At 47.7% G+C, this 17,370-nt stretch overlaps 1 protein-coding gene across 1 annotated transcript in view; it reads left to right on the top strand.

The window, feature by feature from the left end:
- Positions 1-17,250, top strand: part of Nploc4 (NPL4 homolog, ubiquitin recognition factor) — a 59,353-nt gene extending 42,103 nt beyond the window's left edge. Inside the window, exons 13-17 of the mRNA XM_028895379.2 lie at positions 6,206-6,277; positions 9,388-9,483; positions 10,776-10,892; positions 12,595-12,697; positions 14,977-17,250. Of these exons, the coding sequence (XP_028751212.1) occupies positions 6,206-6,277; positions 9,388-9,483; positions 10,776-10,892; positions 12,595-12,697; positions 14,977-15,134 (546 nt within the window). The 3' untranslated portion in view covers positions 15,135-17,250. The remainder of the gene's footprint in view (positions 1-6,205; positions 6,278-9,387; positions 9,484-10,775; positions 10,893-12,594; positions 12,698-14,976) is intronic.
- Positions 17,251-17,370: the final 120 nt, after the last annotated feature.

The following is a 17,370-nucleotide window of genomic DNA, read 5'->3' as shown; positions in this document are numbered from 1 at the left end:
GGTAAGCCCTTGCCTTATGCTCTCACATCCACAACCATAACCACAGTAGATTGACAGCCAGGCTGCCCTTCTTACTCATCTAGAGATTGTTCTCTGAGCACTTTCTCTTGGGCCTATGACCATCAGCAAGTCATACCCGGCTCTTTTCCTTGAAGAGTTAGTTGGATGGTGTTCCTGCCCAGGGTAGGACAGGCAGGTAGGCACCCCAGAGCTAAGACTAGAAAGAGCATGAGGTGAGCTGAGGCCAAGCAGGTCCACTTCTTGAGGTATCCAGAGGGTCAATCTTGTCAATATAGTGGATGGTGGATGTGTCAGGCCACAGAAAGTGATGTGGAAGGTGGTTTTAGAATATTCCTATTAGATGTCATTTAGAAAAGGCTTGGCAGTCAAGTATCAGATTCTAGGGGCCTTAATTAGGAGGGGCAGCAGAGCAGAGGGGTGGGACAAGGCCCATGCCTGGTTACAAGCTGCACTGGATAGGCTTTAGACAGTGGGAATGAGGAAGAGGTCTCTGTTGTAGAAGATCCATTCTTTAGTCCACTGTGGAGTTGGTGGGCTCAGTAGATGCTGCAGATTTAGAGGCATTGCAGAGACACAATGAGGAACAGGAGCAAGCCAGCCTCTTGGTGAGCAGGGGTATTGTGGTGCAGTGTATTGGGCCTGTGTATGAGGATGGTGAGATCAGGCACCAACATTTGCATTTTTGAAAATAGGATATTTCTGTATAGCATGAGGCTCAGGAGTCTCTTGCCTCAGCCTCCCGAATTACAGGTGTCTACTACCATGCCCAGCTGACACTGGTGTCTGAAGCTGGGCCGGGCTGGCATGGTAGCCTCAGGCAATTGCCAGTGAGGCTGAAAAACTCAGGCAAGAGGGGAATTGTTGCAGAGTATTACTTGAAAATGTATTACTTTTGTTTATGCTGTGGATATTTGTTTAATGATGCAAAGATGTGTTTGCTTAAATAAAATTCACCTGCAGTTAGGAGGCTGCGTCAGCAATAGCTGACAGGAAGTGGCAGGGAGGAGCCAGGTGGAGAAGGGTTTTTAAGGAGGGGTGAAGAGACTCACAAGGGCTTTTGGGAGATAGGAGCAGGGAGAGGAGGTGAGCCACAGGCTCTTCAGTCTCTCTGAAGAGCAGAATTCCACCTTAACCTTTGAATCTGGAGTTCTTTAGAGGGACAGGGGTTTGGTTACGTTCCCTTTGTTCCCTTCTAGTCAGAGTCAGAGGGGACAGTTCCCTCAGGCCAGGGTGCTCTCGGGCTAACCGCTGCTGGTGGAGTTGCAGTTGCTGATTCGGATAGCCGTGGCTTTAAAGGTAGCAACAGTTCAATAAAAGGACAACAGGGAACGTTGGGCAAACCGAGGACACTGGCCTGTAAGTGCCAGCTGTGGAGGGACCAGAGCCAGTGCTCCCACCAGAAGGAATGACGCCAAGAGCTGTGCTGACAAGTGGCCTGGGCAGGGACTAAGCAGACATTCTTTTTTTTTTTTTTTTTAAAGATTTATTTATTTATTTATTATGTATACAGTGTTCTGTCTGCACATATCCTTGCAAGTCAGAAGAGGGCACCAGATCTCATTACAGATGGTTGTGAGCCACCATGTGGTTGCTGGGAACTGAACTCAGGACCTCTGGAAGAACAAGCAGTGCTCTTAACCTCTGAGCCATCTCTCCAGCCCCAGACATTCTTCTTTCCAGGGGGGTAGAAGGAAGGATGTCTCTAACATCCGTGAGCCCTGTTCTGAGGCTGAGGCTGTATACTCAGTAGAATGGAAGTTGCTATGGCACCCGCATGAACAGTGCTCACTAGGTTTCTTATAACTAGTTCTTTCTGCATACATGACTTAATACTTGGGATGAATGTGCGCTGGCTGGGCTGCAGACCACACCTGCCTTCACTGACTATTTTTGAGAACTTGTGCTCAGTTTCCATCTCTGTTTCAGGGACTCCCACCGCTGTATGTGTTAGTTTAAAAAGAAATTATACATACTATCTGTGTATGTATGTAGAGGTCAGAGGACAACTTGTAGGGAGTAGTTTCTTCCACCATGTAGGTCCTTTGGATTTGAACTCGGGTTGTCAGGCTTGGCAGCAATGAACCTTAACAATTGAGTCATCGCCACTGGCCTCAGTCTGTTAAAAGTTTATTTTATGCATATGGGTGTTTTGTCTGACTGTATGTCTATATACCACATGTGTGCAGTGCCTTTGGAGGCCAGAAGAGGGCGTCAGATTCTGTGGAACTGGAGTTACTGATGGTCATGAGGCACCATGTGGGTGCTGGGAATCAAACCTGAGTCCTAGAGGAGCAGCCAGTGCTCCTAACCACTGAGCTGTCTGACCAGCCCCATGTGTTACATTCTTAATATATTTTGTCAGAGTTTTATTCTCTGTATGTTGTGTAAAGTCGCTGAATTGTTTGTTTTTTTTCATTATCATTTCTGCTTTTGGTCTAGTGTGGTAGCACATTCCTGTAACTCGAGAACTTGGGAGATACAGGTAGGAAGATCAGGAGTTCAAGGTCATCCACAGCTACATAATGTTTGAAGCCATCTAGGGCTTCTTGAGGCCTGTTTCAAAAAATAAAAGCCAAGCTTGTTAGCATACACCTTTAATGCTAGTGCTGGGGGGGACAGAAGCAGGCAGAGATCTCTGTGAGTGAAGGCTAGCCAAGTCTACATGCCTGTCTCCCAAGTGCTGGGATTAAAGGCATGCACCACCACCACCCCTTGTGAGACCCTATCTTTAAAAAAAAAATTAAAAATTTGTCATCATCTGTTAGAAATAAATAAAATTATTTGGGGTGGTGGTGGTGGTGGTGGTGGTAGTGGTGGTGGTGGTGGTGGTGGTGGTTGGTTGGTTGGTTTTAAAACATATCTTACTATGTAGCCCAGGTTAGCTGCCCCTGAACCTGGGATCCTCTTGCCTTCACATTCCAAATGCTGGGGATTTCAAGCTTGCTGCACTGTGCCAGCTAGAATTCCTGTGTGTGTGTGTGTGTGTGTGTGTGTGTGTGTGTGTGTGTGTGTGTGTGTGTATGGTGCTATATGGTTTAATTTTACTTTGTGCATCATCTTGGTACAGGTGGAAATGTGGTTTTGTTTGTCCAGGTCTCCTCACCTCTCAACACAGTGATGTTGTTTGGATCTACGAAAAGACTCTGTGGTCATGAAATCCGCTGTAGTTTGTTCTTCAGGGTCAATACAAGTGACAAGTGTGCTGCCAGAACGGAGCCTGAGCTCCAGACTCCAGGAGGACACAACTCAGGTCTGAGTGTGCCCTGAGCATTGCAGTCCTGCTGGGTCGAGGTGTGAGCCTGGGCTCTGGATATAGGTGGACTTGCTCTTTAGTATTCATTCCTTTGGTTCTACTGTCCACTACATCTTGGGTTAGCGAATTATTGAAGGACGGTGCCTGTGACGTTTGCAGTTGGAGCCAGGCAGACTAGGGCATGCAGGATCCAACCTGGCAAATGTCTGAGAAGCACCAGCTGTTGCTTCCGTGGCCTCGGCAGGCGCCCTGCAGATGTTATGTGGGTGGGGCTTCCTTGTCCCACAAGAAGTTGTGTTCTGAGTGCTTCACAGGCAGTAGTGCTGGGCTGTCCTACCAGTCGTTAGTGGAGCAGCAACTTCTCTAAAGCAGGGTGACACAAATTAGTCACCCACCAAGCCACAAAGCCTATGTTGGCTGGATGATAACAAAGACATCAGTATCTGTGTTTCTTTTTCATGTCAAGATTATGGCGCCCGTGCTTCCAGACATGGCCTGCGGTAGGCAGTAAGGCATTGGGGACCATGATGTCTCACTCTGCCTTGTCTTGCTCCAGGTGCAGATAAAACTGCTGACACTTTGGCAGCTGTCAAACTTAGAATTAAGATGTCTTCCTCCTAGTGTATTCTGTCTGACATTTGCTAAAGCCCATAAAAAGTAAGTGCCTTTAAAATGGTGTGTAGGGCTAGGGATTGGCTGGCAAAGGCACTGAGTGAAGGCATGGGAGAGGTAGAAGTTAGCTGGCTTTCCCGTAGGGGAAACGGGGGCTACAATACCTTTATTTCTGTGGTGAGAAGGAAAGGCACAGTTGGGTAGTTAAACTTGAACGAGAATAGCACAACACAAAGCAAGGATGGGGGCATTTAACAAGAAGATTCCCTGGAGGAGAAGAGTGAAGTGAACAGGTGCTGGAAAAATGTTTCTGCATATTAGAGCTTAATTAGATTTGAAGATGAATTCCAGATGGGCTAATTATATGTGAGTTGTTGCAGGTTATTTCTTGTAGGGGCAAGCATGTATTTTTGGAAATGGTGATTTAGTTTGATTGGGCTTGATTCCTGCCTCCTACCCTGTCTCCATCAAGACACTGTCTCTCAGAGGCCTGAGATCCCCTCAGTAGGCCCACATCTTTGGGACCCGCTGTCATACATAGCAGAAGCAGAACGTAGAGGCCGTCCTGACCCTGTGATCACATGTGTGGGCAAGAACGAGTGACCTTTCCCCAGTCAGTGGAATGTCACCCTCACAGAAAGCAGGAAGAGCATAGTAGGTATTGTGGGAGCATGATCCCTGCTGGTTTGACATGAAGATGAAATTAAACCCCACACTTTTCACATAGGTACTACATAGATAGATATACTTTGGCTAGCTTCCTTAGTAGGGCAGAGGGCAAGTCTTTGTTGGATCCTCTGCAAGTGATAGACAGGAAACGGGACTAGTGTGGGCCAGTGATGTCCTGTTAAGATGATGGCCTTGACTTGAGAATAGCTTGCAGTAATTGTCTCAAAGGATGGCCTGGCTCTCTGAGGGTCTCTGAAAGGTGTGGATGTGCTGGGAGTGGCCTTATGGCACACCTTGGGAACATATGGTTGGCAAACAGTGTGGGTCTGAGGGCTTCAATAAACAAACTTTTATGTAAGGATCTATAATTAGAAATAATGGACACATAGTTTATATACAGCTCATGAATGACTCATAATGTTAAGTGATGATTTAGATAGAAAATATGACTCCTCTTGTAGGATCTTTTAATAAAAAGCATCAGTTCTTAGGAATTTATTTCTAGAGCTCTGTTTGAACTCAGCATGTTTGACATAAATCAGATCTAATTGTCATTTTATGATTAATGAACATATGTTGGCCATTTTTCCCCATAATTAAACTTTATGTTCTGTGCATCTGACAAAGCAAAACAGGTTTAGACTTTGACATATTGGTGGTGGTGGTGGTGGTGGTGGTGGTGGTGGTGGTGGTGGTGGTGGTGGTGGTGTGTGTACACATACACCTTTTTGTATATGCCTTTATTTTGTATATGTACTAAGTTTTTACAAAGTCCAGTTTTCAGAAGTGCAAGTTTTTTATTTATTTTATTTTATTTTATTTATTTTTGGTTCTTCAAGACATGGTTTCTCTGTCTAGCTCTGACTGTCCCAGAGCACACTTTGTAGGCCAGGCTGGCCTAGAATTCAGATCTGCCTGCTTCTGCCTCCCAAAGGCATATGCCACTGCCGCCACCACTTAGTCAGAGGTGTAAGATTCTTAAGATGAGACTTTTTGAGTGTTTGTGGAGGGACAGAGTCCAGTCTGAAGAACCTTCAGGTTGTTTTCACTGCTCAACCATCTGTGGTGCCAGGTTAAGCTGGGATGGGTGCGTAGTATATTCCCTCTTAAGAGGTGCCCAGGAACTTTTTCAGGTCATGGCCATAATACAAAGTTCTAAGAAACAATGAAACAATCAATACAGGGAAATAGTTGCAAAAATATGTAGATTTTCCTTTCTGCCTTTCATTTATGCACTTCAACAAAATAATAATCTTTCTTTTTTTTGTCTTAGAGATAGGTCTCCCGTCTAGGAACTCACTTAAGTAGACCAGGCTGGCCTTGAACTCACAGAGATTTTCTTACCTTGCTTCCCAAGTGCTGGGATTAAAGGTGAGTGCCACCATGCCTGGCTAAATCATAGTATCTTGAAAGAGCCAGGCATAGAGAGGTGCACCTGTAATTCTAGCCCTGGCAAAACAGAGTTAGGATTGCCACAAGTTCAGTGCCAACCTGGTCCACACAGTAAGTTCTATCCAGGTCAGTCTGAGATGTTGTTATAAAAAATAATAATAAAATAAAATAATAATTTAAAAGTTGAAATACTGGTGTGAAAAGAATACTGTCACTGTTCACCTTCACTCACCTGATGTTGACATTTGATTGTTTCAGGACATAGACAAGTTTGGCAATGAGATCACCCAGCTGGCCCGTCCCCTGCCTGTGGAGTATCTGATTATAGATGTAAGTACTCTTTTGTACTCAAACTCACTGGCTGGTACCATAGCCCCCTTGAAGGCCAGACTCCTGGGTGGTGGCCATTTGTGGAAGGAAGCCAGGGAGATTTGAGTCAGTGCTCTTGTTTCAAGGATTGTTTCTTGATTATCAATCCCCATTTTTCCAGAAACTGCACAGTTTCAACAAACTAGGGATTAAACTTTCCTCGTGCTGAAGTGCAAACAAAGGACACCTGCCTACAGTGCCACCCTGTGGCCTCTGGAAGGCAGGGTTCATGGGGCTGAGCGTCAAGGGTATCTGAATGGTTCTGTATATGTGGGCTGGTAGCTGCCCGCTGCCCAGGAGGTAACAGATGTTGCCCTGCCTAACCCAGCAGTAGTAGTCCTGGGGGCCACTCCATTAAGAGTTTCCTGGGGACACATCCATAACTTAGTGCCTGTGAATAGTGAGGACCAGTGTTGTTTCTGGGCACACCTCCAGAAGGTGAGAGGAGCCAGCTCTGCTGCTGCTTCTGAGTTTCTCTTCCTTTCTAGAAAAATCTGATGGTCACAGAGACATATTCATGCCATTGGCCACAGGGCAGTGAATGCTACAGGACACAGCAGCTGGAGTATCATTGCCTGCTGGTGTTCTGGGGAGGGTTGGAGATGGCTGATTTTCTATATTACTGCTGTGCCAGAATATCTATTCAGGCTGCATTTGGACTTAGGATGGGTATATAATTCAGGCAGTAAAATATCATTGCATTTGGAGCAGTGAGTCCCCCTGAGCCTAGCCCATAGATGCTCCATTTCAATTGACAGCTCCTGAGAACATATTTATTACCTAGGCCATAAAGGCATCTGTTTTTATACTACCTGGGGTGTAATTAAGATGAAAACAGATTGATGGAGGAGTCAGCATGATTTAGAATAAGCTTCTTAGCTAAGCCCTTCCCTTTACCTCCCCACCCCATCCCCCACCCCCCATCCTCGCCCCCAGCACTTCGCCACACCTTTCAGCATCACTGGGTTGCTGGGGAACCATTTACCCTATAGTATCCATGTTCTCTGTCCCTATGAAGATGAGGCCTGGGAGAGTCTTAGAGTGGGTGCCCAAAGGGTGCTGTTTGGCCCTTTCCCTGGTTCCAGAGATAGTACAGATCTGGACTTGGGCTGTCTGTATCCCCCCCCCCCCTTTTTTTTTTTTAAAGACAAGGTCAAGCTATATAGCCCTCACTGGTCTCAAAGTTGTAATCTTGCCTCTACCTCTTCAGGGCTGGAATTAGAGGTATGAACCACCATGCGGCTTTTGCTGTTGTTATTTGTTTGGGGTTTGCTTTTGTCTTGTTTTGGTTTGGTTTTTGTTTTTTGAGACAGTGTCTCATTTATGTAGCTCTAGCTGTCCTGGTAATCACTGTAGACCAGGCTGTCCTTGAATTTATAGAGATCTGCCTGCTTCTGCCTCCTAAGTGCTGTGATTAAAGATGTAAGCCACCCCACCCAACATACCTTCTGTTCTTAAATTTGAGAGTATGATAACTGTATCACAGCAAAGATTTTGCATACTGAGTCATCTCCCAAGTTCTGGGATGGCTATTTCATAAACCCAGGACAGTTTGAGCAGGGATGGCCTTCAGCACATGAAGAGAAACTGGATCCCTAAAGTGATTCCCCTGGAGCTAACACAGACTTTGATTGTGTTGCTCTCCAGGGTCTCCTGCAAGGTGAAATACTCCTCACCCTTTAGAGATTTGAATGCATAGCATTGTATGTACTAAGCAAGCACACTGTTACACCCCTGTCCCTTTTTGTTCAGGTTTTCTTTATTTTGAGATAGGCTCTCCCTTAGTTGTCCAGCAGCCCTCAAACTCATAATCTCTTGCTTTGGCGTCTTGAACAACTGGGTTGGTTACAGATGTGTACCACAAGTAACTCTGGATTACTGGTAAATTCTAGCAAATACTCTGCAGCCACCCTTCCATTCCTGCGTGTGCCTACCCAAAAGCAGAGACTTGAGTATCCCCAGGCTTTTGCTTACAACATGATTATAGTCCTTGTGTCTGGTGTTCAGACATGGCTGGGACTGTGTTGTCAGTGCCGCACTCGGTGCTTCTGTGGGAACCACTCCCACCATCTGCCTCTTAGGTGGGAACCTGGGCCATATGGCCAGCCCACGGCTCGGGTCTGTAGACTTGGCCTCACTGCTGCAAATACTTGTCTGTAAAGGACCAGCCATCTAGGATGCATCTGATGGTTCAGCTTGTCCTTACAGAGTGCTGACATTGGCACAGCCAAGTCCAGAAATAGCCCGCTGCCTTTGCTGATGTAGAAAAGAGATCACAGCGACCACGGGAGTTAGAATAGCTGTTCTATATCTGGAAGGGGTGTGACCCGACGATGCTCACGTCGTGTGCACAGAGAAGTACGTCAGACACAAGTGGTGGTGACTTGCACACGTAGGTGCTCTTGTGGGAAGGCCTCTGCCAAGAGGAGTAAAACCTGTGTTTGTGTTGATCCTGCACACTCACCAGTGACCCCGAGGCTCCTGTTGATATGTGTTAGATTTAAAATGCCCTCTGCCATGAACTCAAGCATGCTGGGGTCAGAGAATCGGCTCACCTTTGGTCAGTCTTGACTTAGGTCCCTCGCCTTGGAGGAAAACAGCGCCCAGGACTTTCAGTCCTGCCTGCGGAAACTGGTTCTCACGAAGAGCCTCTTAGAGACTCTTGGAGGTAACTGGTGATGACTCCACACCTGCCACCAAGCCTGGTGTTGAGTATTTTATGCCTTTAGTCTGTCTCTTGCCTTCTCCGTTCCTTTCTGTAGTTCCCTGACTTGACCAGGATGAACTGGCATTGGACATCCATAGCAAAGTGAGCGCAGTGGCGCAAGCCCCGACAGTTAGGTGTCGTGTGAGCCCCGAACAGAGCCAGGCTGCCCAAGTGTTGGCACTTGTAAGATACGTTCTTTAGTTTGTTTCCCAGAGTCTGGGTTTATTATTTGAGGATGACACAGTTTCCTGTTCCCTTCAACACGTAGCTTGTTGTCTCAGAAGGTCTGTCTAGACAGCTTGTACAGGCAGAGTGCCCGTCCTGTTTCTGGAACATGGTCATAGTATGTTTTTTTGTTCTTTAGATCACAACCACCTTCCCCAAGGATCCAGTTTACACTTTTTCTATTTCGCAAAATCCATTTCCTATTGAAAACCGGGATGTGTTGGGTGAGACACAGGTAAGCTCTTTGTCTTAGAGACAAAATTTAAAGGGACTTCTCATTGTCTTATTTTCCCCAAAAATGCCATTTTCACACTCCCTTGGTTCATTATCTGGCAAGTCCCATGAGGCCCCGTTCTGGGTATTGTTGGTTACTTGGATTCCCTTTTTTCACCAGGTAATAGATAACCATGCTTAAATCTCCTGAAGCCCTTGGCCTATAGACTTGCCAGAAATCCATTCTCACTTGGCTTTTTAACGTTTCCAATACTATTCATCACTGTTTGTTGTCTACCAAGCTTTCTTTGTCTGTTGCTGTCCCGTACAGTAGAGCAGTGCAGACAGTCTCCCTCCCTGTTGGTCTGCCCTGCCCTTGCTCTCTGTTTGAGTTTGCGAGGTCCATCAGGACTCTGGTGGCATGGGGTGTTGATGGGCTTTGTTGCTCATATCTCCTCCTCTGTCCTTTGCTTTAACTACAGAGCCACCTGACCTGAGTTGCCATTACTGTCTAGTACAGACAGTCTGTGTACTTAGTTTTTAGGCTATACCAATACTTTCAGAATACGAGTTGCCTGAGGAATAGCCATAAATAACATCTACTTTTGGTGTGGTTCCTTGAAACCTATCTACCCAGGGATGTCAGATGCTTGTGGGACACTGCCACTTACTTGGCAGACCTTTGAGATGTTCACAGTGATCCTCTTGCTTGTGTCTGGTTGTTTAAAAGCTACCCTCACCAGTGTGATGGCACACGTCTTTAATCCCAGCACTCAGGAGGCAGAGGCAGGCTGATCTCTGTGATTTCAAGGCCAGCCTGGTACATATAGTTCAAAGACAGGGTAGGTAAAGGGGTGTTTTCTGTTTATCTGACCAATGTCTTTTTGGTTTTTCGAGACAGGGTTTCTCTGTGTAGCTTTGTGCCTTTCCTGGATCTCACTCTGTAGACCAGGCTGGCCTCAAACTCACAAAGATCCGCCTGCCTCTGCCTCCCGAGTGCTGGGATTAAAGGCGTGCGCCACCACCGCCCGGCCTGTTTATCTGACCAATGTCTTGGATCTGGGCCGCTTAAATACCTGCTTCCTTATATACCTGGGTCAGATGTGCTGAGGGCTTCCACTGGGCAGCAGAGTCACACTAGCCCGTAGCTCTCTGCGCCTCTTCTGGACTCCCTTGGTGGTCACTGAAACAGGATAATGTGTTTCTGCTATTTAATGTGCCTATGTTTAGTAAGAGGCAGCACTCTTTCTTGGTTAAGTGGTAGGGACTTGTGATAAAATATTAATCCTCCCCCTTTATTGACTCTTTCCTTAGGACTTTCATAGTTTGGCCACTTACTTGTCCCAGAATACCTCATCCGTGTTCTTGGATACCATCTCTGACTTCCATCTCCTGTTGTTTCTGGTCACCAATGAAGTCATGCCACTGCAGGTACAAGCTCTGCTGCCCTCTTGCTTGCTTTCCTCAGATCCCAAGTACTGGGGTGAAGCTTAGTGTCAAGAGTTAGCTGCCCCATGCCCAGTGTGTGAGAATGTACAGGCCACAGCACTTCACAAGGGAACTTCACTGTTGATGGAGATGTTTGATCTTTAGCCTCTGTGGTGTAGAACAATTGAGTTGTTTAGACGCCTGGAGAGCAGAGGGAAATAAGGTCTGTCCTCTGGTCTGGAGCCTTAGGCGTCCTGCAGTCCAGACAGTTCCTGTTGCACAGCCTCAGAGCCAATGCCTTTGCTATTTCCTGATGCCATCTCTCCTTATGAACCAGAACTTTTTTTTTTTTTTTTTTTTTTTTTTTCTCGAGACAGAGTTTCTCTGTGTAGCTTTGTGCCTTTCCTGTAACTCACTCTGTAGACCAGGTTTGCCTGGAACTCACAGAGATCTACCTGGCTCTGCCTCCCGAGTGCTGGGATTAAAGGCGTGCGCCACCACTGCCTGGTGAGCCAGAACATTTTATGGCCTGAGCCCAGAAAGTTTGGCCAGTTTCCAGGTCCTGCATACACCATTGCACAGCTGGCATTTTTAAGATACACAATAAAGGAAAATGACTGAATGTTTTGCAGATGGTAGATGCTCTCTGAACAGGGCAGGGCAGCAGGTCCCCCAGGAATCCTGTGTGTATGCCTTGGGCATCGACAGCATGAGTGTTCTTTTTCTGTGGCCTTTCTTTGCCTGAGATCCATGGAAATGCCAAAGAGATAAGAACAAGTCTCTCTGAACTTGATGGCACTAACTCAACCTCTTTCCCTAGGAGGACAAAATAGTGGCCTCACTCCCAGGGTATTTCCATCCAGCAGCTTGTAATTATCCTTTTATCTGGCTGGGTTTATATACATCGTAGTATATACACATTAACATGTCCACCACCCAGTATGATACTCTCCATGAGGAACCCTGGTTTTCCTGGTTGTGGTCAGCCTTCTGGATTCAGGGTAAAACCTCTCTCTGAATACAAGGTGACAGAAGGGTCTGTCTGCATCAGGACCACCTTTCTATCCAGCATGACTGTGTTTGCAGTTACCTGGTAGAAAACATTGAGAGGTACTGAGAGCCCTTGATAACATTGTAGAGACTTCTCTCTGTATGTTGACCCCCCAAAGGCTATAGACAGATAGTTTGCGGGCACGATGGCAAAGAACAAAAGCAGAGGGCCGATTGTGAGGGAGGGTAGGTCTTACAGACGTGGGCTCCTCCTGTTAAACTGTCTCTAGGACCTAAGTATGTGTCTTCTTTGTTGTGGGGGCTATGTGAGAAGCAATTAAGTTTTAGTTAACTTTAGCATTTAAATGTATTTATTTAATACCTTTCTCTCTGTCTCTGTCTCTCTCTCTCTGTCTCTCTCTCTGTCTCTGTCTCTGTCTCTCTCTCTCTCTCTCTCTCTCTCTCTCTCTCTCTCTCTCTCTCTCTCTCTCTCTCCTGGGGATTTAACCCAGTGCTTTAAACATTAGGCAAGTACTCTGCCACTAAGTTGAATTCCCAGTTAGATCTAACACATCTTGCATTTTGTAGTGACAGCTTCTGAGATTATTTTCAATTTTCTTTGAAAGATGTTATTGATGTTAAGGGAAAAAAAAATACTAAGAGTCTTTTCCCCTCAGTCAGAGCAAAGTGGAACCTTTGTTGTGACTTCTTACAGGACAGTATCAGCCTGCTGCTAGAAGCCGTGAGGACCAGAAACGAGGAGCTAGCACAGACATGGAAAAAATCTGAACAGTGGGCCACCATTGAGCAGCTTTGCAGTAAGTGTCCTCTCTTCCCCTCTGCCAGGGGCATGAGCTCTGTCATTTAAACCCTGGACTTCTAACCCAGCTCCCTCCTTGAAAGGGGCAAAGGGACAAACACAGGCAGCCCCATGGCTGGGTATATGTCATGGTTGCTGATGTGGCCACATACTATCCAGGCTGTAATCCTTGGGTTTGTAGAGTTTTACGCTGTGATTGTACGCACCAGCCAGGTCCTTGGTCTGGAAAGGTATTTGTGAGCACCTTGTGTGTCGCTGTCCCCATACTTCAGTGTGGTAACAGGACAGTTCCCAGTGCTGCGGGCGACAGTCCACACTCCTATGTTCATTAGCCCAGATCCTAAAAAGTCCACGTCTGACTCTCCAATCCTGTGCACAAGGTCGGTGGTGAGAACAAAGTACTGTTTACAACAGTGTCATAAAACAAGACGCCAGGCTGTGCATGGTGTGCACACCTTGGATCCCAGCACTTGGGAGGCAGAGGCCAGCCACAGAGTGAGTTCCAGGGCAGCCAAGGTTGTTATACAGTAAAACGCTGTCTCAAAAAACAAGGCCAGGTAGTGGTAGTGCACACCTTTAATCCTAGCACTTGGGAAGCAGAGCCAGTTTTTTCTAGTTTTCTGGTTTTTCAAGACAGGGTTTCTCTCTAGTTTGGGTTCCTGTCCTGGATCTCACTCTGTAGACCAGGTTGGCCTTGAACTCACAGAGATCCGCCTGGCTCTGTCTCCCGAGTGCTGGGATTAAAGGCATGCGCCGCCGCCAGTTGGCATACTTTATACTTATCAACTCTCCTGGTGTCATGGTAGCTCCAGCATAAAACTTACCTAATACATACAAGGTGTTCCCAAGTGTCTTGTTTTGTGACAACTTTTTTTTTTTTAAGTAAAGTAAAATTAACAGGTTCTAACATTTATTTAGAGAGACAGAAAATCTAGAAAAGCCAAGGCCACCTGAAAGGCAAGGGAAAAGCTAGAGAAGTCACCTGTCTGACCTCAAGCATAAAGCTTCAGTGATCCAACAACATGGTGTTGACAGGAAGGCAGATAATCTGACACACTGGTTAAGCGTGAGCATGGATTAGTGCGGCCACCTGAATAGAAGGATGGCTCACAGGAGAGTGCCGAGACGCTGGAACTGCAGCACACACCTGGGGTTCTTAACCAGAGCTGCACCTGTCCTGACCTGCAGAGTAAGTTCCAAGACAGCCAGGGCTACACAGAGAAACCCTGTCTAAAAACAACGGGAGGGTGGGGGGCGTAGAGACCTTTATGTCTTAAAGATCTTGGAGTAAGCAAAAGCTCTTTTAGGATTCAGGACTTTGGGGTAGGGCACAGACAGACACCAACCACAAACCTGGTAAATTGGTCAGTGGTGGCACTCACCTGTAAATCCCAGCACTTAGCACTGGGCTATACATTGAGTTCAGGGTTGGCTGGTGTTGTTGCTTGTTGGTATAGTGCTTGCCCAGGAACAAAAGATTGTTTATGTTGAAAATTAAACAGGTAAGCCAGGCAGTGGTGGCGCACGCCTTTAATCCCAGTACTCGGAGGCAGAGGCAGGTGGATCTCTGTGTGTTTGAGGCCAGCCTGGGCTACAGAGCAAGATCCAGGACAGGCTCCAAAGCTACAGAGAGAAACCCTGTCTCAAAAAACCAAACAGGAAAAAAAAAGAAAACAACCTGGGTTGCCCCTGCACATTCACTCATCAGAGTAGCTAAAATGAAAAACAACACACACCTGACAGCATCAGGCACTGTTGAACATGGGGCAGGTAGGACTTGAACTCTACTTGGGAATGGCTGTGACTTTCTTAGGAAATGCTACAGAGCTGGTGGTGGTGCACACCTTTAAGCCCAGCACTCAGGAGGCAGAGACAGGTAGATCTCTGTGAGTTTGAGGCCAGCCTGGTCTACAAAAGCTAGTTCTAGGACAGCCAGGGCTGTGACACAGAGAAACCCTGTCTGGGGTGGGGGTGGTGCTACAGATACTTGGCCTCTGATGCAGCTGGACCTTTACCAGGAGAAAGTAAGATTCAAGTCCACAAAGAGTTTATGTAAGAAACTACCCAGAGACCCACCCCAGGGCGTGATGTTGTCATAGGAATGAATACCTAGCAACGAGGTTGCACAGCGGGGGGGGCGTTTGCTGACTGGAGCCAGAACAGCTGTCATGCCGACAGTTTGGGACTTTGGAGCCACCTCTGCCCTGGCCGTAGAAGCCCGAGGAGATGTCTGCTGTGTGCAGAAGTGATGTGTTCTCCCTGCTCTTTACCCTGCAGGCACTGTTGGTGTGCAGCTCCCAGCTCTCCATGAGTACGGTGCAGTCGGGGGCTCGGCGCGTGCTGCCCCCTCTGCCATGTGGGCCTGTCAGCACTGCACCTTCATGAACCAGCCTGGCACTGGCCACTGCGAGATGTGCAGCCTCCCCAGGACCTAGGGCTCTGGCCCTCTACTGAGCTGGACTGGGCCAGCCCAGCCCTCTCTGAAGCCTGGAGCGCCACATGTTTCCTATAAGGCCTGAGCCGACAGCCCTGAAGCAGTGGGGCCGCTACCCTGGTATTCCAGATACACTGAGGCTTCTCAGTGCGGATCTTGAAGAGAAAGAGCCCCAGCTGCTGTGCTGGGATTGAACAGAACCTCCCAACTGGAAGGGCAGTGCAGCCCTGCCCAAGAGCACCCCACATGCCTCACCTAGTTAATAGCTCCCTACTGTATTGGAAGGACTGAGCACCTCCAAACAATCACCTGAAATTGGGGGTGCACAGAGAGGTTGCTGCTGTCACCCCGCTGTCTTTCCTTCCTCTATGCTTTTTGTTTTCTGCCTCCCACCTTCTCCCCAGTGTTTGGATGGATGCTCCTGCTGTCTCTGTTCCCTTGCTGTGGGACGTGTCCCTCCTGTTGGGAGCATGGGTGGCTAGCTGTGGTCCTCGGCCTGGCCTGCAGTGTGGTGTGTCCCTGCCCTTGCCTGAAATCAGCAGTTATCAGTAACTCCTGCCCAGAAAACTTTTATTTATTGTTTTTCAGATAAAACTGCACAGACGGGAGTGAGAGCGATGTAACTCTGCTTTCTTTCCTCTGGAGTGCAGCCCCCTCTGGGGTGGTCAGGGTGGCTGTGGGCAGGGGCCACCATCAGTTCTCCTCGGAAGCAAACCTCAGTGCCTGAGACTTTCCTACCATGCCACAGGATGGTGGCAGCTGGTAGCCTGGGTGGTTTAGCAGAGCAGTGGTGGCTCTTGCCTGGCAGTCAGTCCCTTCGAGTATATGGGCCAGCCCTGGGATTCTGGTCCCCTCCCAGCACTGTTCCTTTCCCCAAGGCCTCCCTACACTGTGGCCTTGCACAGTGCTGTAGCAGTTGAGACAGTCTAGAAAAGGTGCCCATGTGGCCACCATGAGGCCTGGACAGGTGTGGGCAATTAAAAATGGCCTCTGAGGGTCCCTTGTGGCTGTGTTGTGACAGCCCTTACCCAGGTTAAGATATGGATATCTTGATGCCTCTTTGCCTTAATGAGAGCTAAGTCAGCTGTCCTTTACCCTGGGAAAGACCATGCTAACCGCAGGCTGCTGGAGGCCATGTGTCACTCTAGTAGAGTGCGGCCATGCTGCCTTCCGCATCCTTAGCCCTGTGGGCAGGACACTTGTCTGCTAGGTCTTCATGGGGCAGGGCTAGGGTCAGCACCACTGGTTTCACCTGGCATGTAATCTGAAGTCAAAGGCCCAGGGGCTTTGGACCCATTGAGTTTGGTCTAGTATTGACAGGGCCATCCTGGAGGGTGAGGAGGTAGAGAGCAAACAGTCTCTCCAGCCACCTACCAACAGCCTACAGAGAAAGTGCTGGGGGCTATCTTTCTCCTTCCTGGTAGTCTCCCTGTCTTTTCTGGTCCCTGAAATCTGGTGGACTGGATATCCTAGCATAGCTGTGTTCCCGATGCTGATTGTACTGGCACCATTGTACATGCTGGGCAGGTGCTGGGCAGCACAGACTCTGGAGACCTTTTTGCCACTACTTATTCCCCATTCACCTTTGTCTACAAAGTTAATTACTTTTCTCATGTTCTGGCATCCAAATAATTCTTGTTTTCTCTGTCTTTTAGCTAAAGAAATTGTTGTGATTTCTCTGCTTATGGTTTTCAGTTACTCTTTGTTCAGTAATGCACTTTATTTTATTGTCCAAAGAGAGTCAAGCTAATGCTACCAGCTTAGGGTGAGCCCTCCAGAAGGTTCGGGCCTGAGCCTCTCAGCTACCTCCTCCTACATGGAGGTGGCCCTAGTCCCACCTCTAATCCCTCCTGCCACCAGGCACTATAACCCAGAAAGGGGTGCCTGTGGGTATACCTACCCAAGTGAACCCAGTGGCTGCCATGGTCCTCTTCAGGCTCAGAAATGGGGCCTAGCCCTGGCCTTGCTCTGACCAGCCTGCTCCTGGGACATGGGTGCTCCCGCTTCGGCTCTGCTTTGGGCTCATAGGTGTGCATTGGCTGGGTGTGGACTAGTATTTCTTTGACCCTAGCCCTGCAGTGGAACCTAATAAAAGCGCCTGAAGCGATTGCCCTGCTCCCAGTGCGTTGTTCCTGTGCCCAGAACCGTTATCCACCAATTGTATCATGTGTGGTGTGTATGTGCATGTGCTGTCTTGAGTGTTAAAATCTGGTATGCAGAAGATAAGCTGAAGATGC

The sequence above is a fragment of the Peromyscus leucopus genome, chromosome 8b, assembly GCF_004664715.2.
Source record: "Peromyscus leucopus breed LL Stock chromosome 8b, UCI_PerLeu_2.1, whole genome shotgun sequence".
NCBI classification, from domain to species: Eukaryota; Metazoa; Chordata; class Mammalia; order Rodentia; family Cricetidae; genus Peromyscus; species Peromyscus leucopus.
This window is presented reverse-complemented; position numbering and strand designations above follow the sequence as displayed.